Source organism: Sinocyclocheilus rhinocerous, unplaced genomic scaffold (genome assembly GCF_001515625.1).
Source record: "Sinocyclocheilus rhinocerous isolate Xijiao unplaced genomic scaffold, SAMN03320098_v1.1 scaffold1615, whole genome shotgun sequence".
Lineage (NCBI taxonomy): Eukaryota > Metazoa > Chordata > Actinopteri > Cypriniformes > Cyprinidae > Sinocyclocheilus > Sinocyclocheilus rhinocerous.
Window position 1 is genome coordinate 1,717,547 of NW_015645292.1, and position 8,402 is coordinate 1,725,948.

An 8,402-nucleotide genomic window follows, 5' to 3' on the forward strand; every position below is an offset into this window, starting at 1 on the left:
TGAGTGTGTGTGTGTGAGTGAGTGTGTGTGTGTGTGTGTGTAAGAGAGAGAGAGAGAGAGAGAGAGAGAGAGAGTGTGTGTGTGTGTAAGAGAGGACAACTAACGTGAGAACTACCTTCACACTGCATTATATGCATAGACACCTTTATAAATATTATAAGATTAAAAAAAAAACATTTCTGTTGCCATGTTATATTTAAAAATCTATTTTATTTTTGTATGTGTGTGTATATTTTGTAACTTTTTATATATATATATATTTGTATGTATAGTGTTATTAAAGCTTTGGCAATGTAAAGATTCCTTTCACCGTGCCAATAAAGCTATTTGAATCTTGAGAACTACACTCCCTAAAACAGATCTCTCTCTCTCCCTCTCCCTCTGTCTCTCTGTCTCTCTCTCTGTCTCTCTGTCTCCCTCTCTCTCTCTGTCTCCCTCTCCCTCTCTCTCTGTCTCTCTGTCTCTCTCTCTGTCTCCCTCTCTCTCTCTGTCTCTCTGTCTCCCTCTCTCTCTCTGTCTCCCTCTCTCTCTCTCTCTCCCTCTCTGTCTCTCTCTCTCTCTCTGTCTCCCATCGCCCCATCTACCGCCCTCCCCCATGCCTCAATATCTTGTATCTCTCGTCTTTGACTCCTCTCCATCAGGATGCGCCCTTGTGAATCAGACAGCTATATCTGAACACAACTGCACCTAGAAGCCAGCAAACACACTCCGCTCCAGGGGTGCACAGGCACCGAGGGGTGCTTTATTGCTCGGAGAACTGTCACACACGCATGACTTCCTATTAGTTTGTTTATTATCTGTTGCGAGAAGTTAATTACCATTTTTTTAAACAAACATTCAATCAACAGCGAGCGAATGTTTGAGAAGAGGGTTCACGTGTACACAGGAAACTACTCAGAGAAGCATTTGCTGTTGCATAAACACACACATACATGCACATGTGAATGTTACCTGATCCAGACTCTCTCTCTCTGTCTCTCTCTCTCTCTGTCTCTCTGTCTCCCTCTCTCTCTCTCTGTCTCCCTCTCTCTCCCTCTCTCTCTCTCTTTAGGCGTGTTTGAGAGGAGCAGAATCTGCGCAGAACCGATCACCGGCGATCACCGCGAGATGCATGCCGGTTAGAAATGTGTCCGAGTTACGTCCGACTTGCTCTGATGTCATGCTGACGTGTGCCAAAAACCTCTCCACCGACTGCGCTGACCTAAAGCATGATGGGAAACGACTGCCTGACGACACAGCTTCATGCTCATTGGTTCAGACACCTGTGATGCTGCGTTCTCTTCTAAAATGTTTTATTTCTTTATCTGGTTTCATGTGAGTATGTATTTAAATTATGCATGAATATTATATCACATATATAATATGTGTCATATATAACACTATGACAGCGCGATCTCTGTGTGAGATATGCGATTGTCATATTTCTATAAAAATCTAAAATACATGTTTGTATTAAAGTAAAAATGGATGATAAATACGCCTTTCGTATGGAATTAAATAGCAAGCACTTTGAGTGTCCACAGCACGTGAGTGAGAATAACGCGATATCTGTCTTTGATCTCGTAGGTATCTGTTCACTTCGAGAGCTCAGATCTGTCCGTCTGACTGCGCTTACTTCACTGCAGCCGCCTTCATTTCAGGCGAGGCGCGTCTCAAACAAGCCTGGTGTTTGCATACTCCATCACAGATGAAGTGAATTAAATGCAATATTTGTCAAATATATATATATATATATATGGCGATAATACAGCATACCGCGCTATTGAGCCATTCAAAATGACCGCAAGGGAAATTCCTTCACTGCGACAGCCCTATACAGTATAAACCTTTTACTGTTCTAAAAACACAGATTTGTGACCATTATTGGAATTGAAAAGGTTAGAATAAACCCGAAACACACGTGATTGTTGTCATGCGGTGAATCTGGCGTCACGTGGCGTCGGCACCGTCTCAAGTCGGACAAAATTTGTAACCGGCATGCACTGCTTCAAGTCAGAATTTGATCGATCTGCGCAGCGCTGTGTTAAGTCGAATGCACCTTTAATGCTCTCCGTCAGATTGTCCTACCAGGGTTTACTGTGCATGCGCACATCAATGTTTTACACTTCGTGCATGTGTACTGAATATTAAATAAGTTAGTAATGATAACATAATGTGTACCATGCTGATTTGTACTGAGGCTCCATAGATTTGCACTTAACAAACCTAAACAAACAATGAATGAGAGAGAGATTAACTGAGCATGTGCGATTACTTGCGAGTCATATATATTTGTTAAAATATGTTGTCATGTCCAAGGAAAGCCAAATCTCTGTCTTAGCATCGACGCATATTGCGTCCTTTTTCTCACACTGAACAACAATATTTATTGTATCTGCATTACTGTAAGGGTAGGTTTAGGGTTGGAGTAGGTGTAGACATTATTAAACCATAATTTTACAGGTAGCATTTTTACCTGTTGTCGAATTGTACTACCCACTGCTTTAATGGGAGGTAGCAAAATCTGACAGGGCAGCACAAATCGACAGAACACCGGCTGCTCTCGAAGTATCGCGGTACTTTGGCGTCGGCGCCGGTGTAGTGCCGAAATTTGCACCCTGACAAATTATGCACCCCCTAGTATTGGTAGGTTTAGGAGTAGGTGTGGGGGAGGGGTTATACTGTACATGCTAATGTTCTCCTAATCAGGTAGCGACTTCAACGAGGGGGTGCATAATCTGGCAGGGGTGCAGAATTCGGTGTTCTGACAAAATAATGCTACCTATCAGATTATGCTACCAACACTGTATTTATCCTACTGTAAGGGTAGGTTTAGGGTTGGGGTAGGTGTACATGTTAATAAAGCCTCACACCTTATTAATATCATGCTGGAAGCAAAATCTGATAGGTAGCACTTTTCGCTATCGAATTATGCTACCATCTGCTTTAATTTAATCTGACAGGGTAGCACAAATCATCCGGTTCAAGTCGGACAAAATTTGTAACCGGCATGCACTGCTTCAAGTCAGCCGCCTATCGGTCTGCGCAGCGCCGCATGAAGTCCACGCGCGATACAATCATAAAACACCGACACCGGATCTAATAAACATTTATATACACTGTATAACAGACCCCGAGATAAAAGCCCCAGACAGCGTCCGCCGTTTAATCACAGAGCAAAACAAGAACAGGAAGAGTTTCAACAACATCAGAAAATCCCAAGAAAGAAGAAACAAAGCACAGAAGAAATCGCAGAATTGTGAAACAAGGCTCATCACACATAGAGAAGCAGATCTTCATCATAAACCGACACTCACGGGTTCCGTGGACGCAGTGAAGCAGAAGAACCGAGCAGATGAAGCCGATCCGAATCTCCATCACCTGCACCGTTCCGATCAATCACAGATATCGATATCAGTCACGGAGGCGCTGCTCGCTGTTCAGCGTTTTCAATAGTTGAATATTATCAGAGGTCCGCGAATCGCTCTGATGCTTGAGCGGACCGGTACCGCACTCTCGTGATCAGTGACGGGGCAGTTCTGCCCTCCCGGGGCAAATCCCAGCCATTTGAATGAAGCCGGCTGGGGGCGTGGCTCTGCCAGTGGTGTGATATTTGAAATGAGGAACGTCAGCGCTGTGGGCGGAGCCTCGCGGTTAATGCTCTTATCATTATGACAGTTTACACACGGGGCGCTTCCTCGTGCAGATAAGAGCATGAATGAGACACAGCAGTATCCGAGCATCTCTTTAACTCTGTGAGAAGCGGGTGCTGCGTGTTACACACCTGTTGAAAATACACATGCATGACAAACACACCTGTGCTCCTTCATCGGGTTTTTTAAAGCTCATATCTAACATGGATAGTGGGCTAATATCATTTACATGAGGCCGGGGCTGATATAAATCACAGAATATAAATCAAGCAGACTGAATGGTGCCTGAAACCCCTGAGTCCTTGAATCGGGCCCTCAGGGGCCAAAACGCCTCACACTGCTCTTACTGTGAAACCAGCTCACAAATACTCAGAATGTCCCTGTTCCTTAAAAATAAGAGATAAATATTGATCGCACTGTAAAATTTCAAACTGAAAACAAAAATATTTCCCAGAAATGAGGATCAGACATGAATTTGTTTAAGCGGAATCATATTACATAGAATATAAAGCCTGAGATCATCTGCTATTTACAATATCATCAATAAAAGTAAAAAAACTGAAATGGTCACGCCGTCAATTCAAGTCACCTTTATTTATATAGTGCTTTATACAGTACAGATTGTCAAGCAGCTTTACAGTGTTAAACAGGAAAATAGTGTCGATAATGCAAGAGGACAATAGTAAACAGTCTTATCAGTTAAAGTCAGTTCAGTGATGTGATAGTGTCTGTGCAATCAGTCAAGCGTCCCCAACTAAACAAGCCAAAGGCAACCGCAGCAAGAAACCAAAACTCCATGCTGACAGAAATGGAGAAAAACCCTTGGGAGAAACCAGGCTCAGTCGGGGGCCAGACCAAACCAGCATAGTGTGGTTTAATTCCAGGCTGCAGCACAGGTCAGATTGAGCAGAGGACTCGTCTGGTCATCGAGGTCTTCGCAGGGGATCTGTCTCTAGGGATCGTCCAGCTCAGCCGGAGGGAACATGATTTGCATTGTATTTGTAGATGCAGGGAAATGATGTTTCCGAGCTCCGCAGGCCTCCATTAACAGATGAGTTACTCGCTGAATATCAGGAGCGCAGACTGAATGCCACACGCGGAACGCTTGTATTATTTTGCATATTTAAAATCACTCTTCAGTGCGGAGGAAAACTAGTTTGCAAATTTGATATCCTGAAAGTTAAAAACAATCGTATGCACCTTATAATGAACTGAATAGTGTTCAATATGGTTAAAGTGATGAGGAATCAGGCTTGTGAAGCAGAGAGGGAGTTTCACGAGGGTCAGACAGGTGAGAGAGAGACGGGACGATGACACACTCTCTGAAGCACGAGTGGAATGTTGAAATGTCTGTTGGATGACTTCAGGAATGAGAGGAACCTCGCCTCAGAAGATCGTCCCTCTCAAAGAGCGTTTGTGAAGCGACCTCAGACTGTTAATCATTACAGCAGAAACTTCTCTAGTTCAACAGGAACTCGCGAGGGACACAAAGCAGACTCCTGGAGAGTGTGACTGTGTTTGCAGAAGATCCTGAAGACCAATACAGCTCTGCTATAGCTTTACAAACCCCTTGCAGAATATGAAAAATGTTAATCATTTTAAAAGGGATCATGAAAATTGCTGAAAATGCTAATAAAAATAAGCTGCTTCACAACAGATGTTTACATTTACTTCACAAGACAATTCAAATTTAATTCAATTTATAAAATCTGTTCAAAATTGTACACACCCTTTAACCGTAATGCTGTGTGTCATTACCTGGATGATCCACGACATGTGATAGCTGTTCATGAAAAATCCTCCAGCATCTTCTGCGTATTTGACCCCTTTCCAACAGTGAGCGTATGATTGGAGATCCATCTTTTCACACCGAGGACAATGAGGGACTCAAACACAACTATTACAGAAGATGAAAACATTTACTGATGCTCCAGAAGAACAGTGTTTAAAGTCATGAGTCCAAAACAGTGTGAATGAGTTTATGGTGAAATCACACTCAGTGTTTGTGCTTTAGAGACAAGAGTTGGTGAAAATGAGGCAATGCATTTGTCGTCTTTCTGTTTAGATGTGGAGAGATACACACAAACTCATCATCATCATCATCATCATCGTGTCTTCAGAACACTTGTGACATGAGCAGCAGTAATGATATTAACTTCATCTGGCAAAAATAAAAAGTGGTGTAGTGGCTTTCCTGAAGTTTTTCTCTTCAGTGTTTTTGTGAGAGCAACATGATCATCACATTCACTGTTTGTTTCAGATGTAAACAATCAAACTCCACAAACGTTGTCACTTTTCCTCGAAATCTGCAGTGAACTCGCTAAAACTGTTCAAGAACGCCACCTAGTGGTTACTGTGTCATATTACACACAAAATCACTATTGCCTGGCAGATACACTCCAAAGTGTTTGTAGTACACACTAAGAAGTGTTTGTGTCTGTTTCAGTAATACCTGTAAGGTATACAGTGACATTCCAGAGGATTCTGTGCTTCAGTGTTTAATACAGCAGTTTGTGGAGGGTTTGTTCTCGGTTCCAGCATTACAAGACGTCCATTTAGGAATGATTTATTGAGTCTGGCTGGCTTACACAAAACCCACACCTTCAGGATCAGCTGGAAAACCACCTGAGAACCAGACCAGACCACATCATCCACATCAGGTCAGACTTTGAGCGTTTCATACTGTATATCAGAGAAAATACAATGGACAACTACAAACACAGACATGAGGTTGTGATGTTTATTGGGTTTCATCCAGTGGATGAAGATCTACACACACAAACATACATTCACTACAGTTAAGAGCACATGCCATTAAACAGCCGCTAGAAACTTCAGGAATAATATGATTCATCTACTACAGTAACAGAGCAGATCAGCCGTCAAAACACCAGAAACAGTTATAGATATGATGATTTAACACAGGACTTCTCAGCTCCGGTCCTCCAGATCCACTTTAGCTCCAGCTGTGGTCAGACTCACCTGGCTGTAGCTTTCTAGTGATCCTGAAGACCTCGGTTAGCTTGTTCAGGTGTGTTTGATTAGGGATGGAGCTGAGAAAGCCTGCTTTAACGTGAATAAACACTCAGACGCACACAGGGCCATTCTCTTCTAAGGCGTTCAGCAGTTACAAATCAACAGACATCATCCATTTTCAATCAGAGCTGGCGATTTCCAGCAATACGAGCGACAGAAACAGAGTTCAGCGTATTTCAGCGTTACACAAACGAGCAGCGACACGATTCAGGGACAAGAGATGGGAGCAGACCGGGATCCGCTTCATAAAGCCGCTTTCTGTGAGAAAGCTCTGTTCCCGTGTGTTTGCAGCGTCCCCGAGCGCAGGGGTTTGATTTCCATGATTTCCATGATGTCTCCTTAATCACACACACCTGATTCAGATCATCAGCTCATTAGTAGAGACTCCAACACCTGCAATGGGTGTCGGACAGAGGAGAGGTGCAAAACGTGCAGTGCTGGGGGTCCAGGAGCGTGTTTGGGAACCGCTTCTCGTGCGTCTGTCCTTTACTCGAGTACTTCAGCGCAAGATGAGTGTTTCAGAGAGCTTCGGTCTGCAAAAACCCTCCAAACACTTTCCCTCAAGCGCATGTAAGCGTGAGCGTCCGGTCAGTGTGTTAACGGCCTTAAAACTGGTCTTTCACACACACCCCGCTTGTACAACAAAACAACAATCATATGAGCGTATAACAGGCTGCTTCTAATCTATTACATCTACTGTACATGCTAATGTTCTCCTAATGACACACTAGTGCAATTAACTGACAGGTTACTGGGTTTATACTAGATCATTTGACAGACGATCACAAATATTGCTCTTCTAAAACAGCAACGTCTAATATTAAACGTCACAGAAACATGACGATGTCTGAGGAGCATCTCGTCCAGGTCTGAAAACTCACTGAGATTTAAAACTCAAACAGCCACAGCATCTCAGTACAGGCAGAGATTCCTTCTTAATGATGAATGTATGAACGAACGATTATTCTGGGTGCTGATGAAGGGATGATTGTGTTCTTCTACTGTATGGTGTGTTTGTATCTTTAATGGTTTGCTGTGGATCTTCATCCCTGCTCTTCCTCACTGGCGCTGTTGGACCGATCCTAAACAAACACCAGAGTCACAAACACACACATGATGAGACTAAATGTTCTGTGTGTGTGTTTGTGAGTGTGTGCATGCGTGTGTGTGTGTTTGTGAGTGTGTGCATGAGTGTGTGTGTTTGTCACCTCCTCCTGATCCTCATCTGTGTCGTCGTCACTAACGACAGGTTTCGCTCTTGTTCTCGCGGTTCTCCTGCGTCCTCTGCCGCGCTCTGCGCTTCTGTCCTTACGGCTCAGTTTAATCTTCACCTTCACAGACCGAGCTGCACACACACACACACACACACACACACACACACACACACACACGGTCAGTAGTTCATGGTCATGATCCAGCTAGTGGTTAGTTCACACATAAATAACTTTTGAATTTGAGTTTGACTGACTCTCTGAATCCGAGCCTTCGTCCTCTTCATCTTCCTCACTCTCCTCTCCGTCACTCTCCTCCTCTCTCTCGATCTTCTGACGCAGGCTGCTGAACACCGACTGCAGCACGATAGAGTCCTCATAGATCTGAAACACACACACAAAACACACACACACACAAAAGAGTAAATGCATCTGTAGGTTAGTGTGTGTGTGTGAGTGTGAGAGAGAGAGTGTGTGTGTGTGTGTGTGAGAGAGAGAGAGAGTGTGAGTGTGAGAGAGAGAG

The 8,402-nt window shown here is 43.6% G+C and overlaps 2 protein-coding genes across 2 annotated transcripts in view; both read right to left on the reverse strand.

Moving 5' to 3' along the window:
* The window catches only part of ldlrb (low density lipoprotein receptor b), a 13,106-nt gene extending 9,590 nt beyond the window's left edge, over positions 1–3,516 (reverse strand). The window contains exon 1 of the mRNA XM_016509385.1: positions 3,297–3,516. Coding sequence (XP_016364871.1) covers positions 3,297–3,357 — 61 coding nt within the window. The 5' untranslated portion in view covers positions 3,358–3,516. The remainder of the gene's footprint in view (positions 1–3,296) is intronic.
* A 2,842-nt stretch (positions 3,517–6,358) lies between these two features.
* smarca4b (SWI/SNF related BAF chromatin remodeling complex subunit ATPase 4b) overlaps positions 6,359–8,402 on the reverse strand; it is a 14,451-nt gene continuing 12,407 nt past the window's right edge. The window contains exons 27-29 of the mRNA XM_016509386.1: positions 8,137–8,263; positions 7,877–8,013; positions 6,359–7,750 (exon numbers count right to left, since the gene is read on the reverse strand). Of these exons, the coding sequence (XP_016364872.1) occupies positions 7,712–7,750; positions 7,877–8,013; positions 8,137–8,263 (303 nt within the window). The 3' untranslated portion in view covers positions 6,359–7,711. The remainder of the gene's footprint in view (positions 7,751–7,876; positions 8,014–8,136; positions 8,264–8,402) is intronic.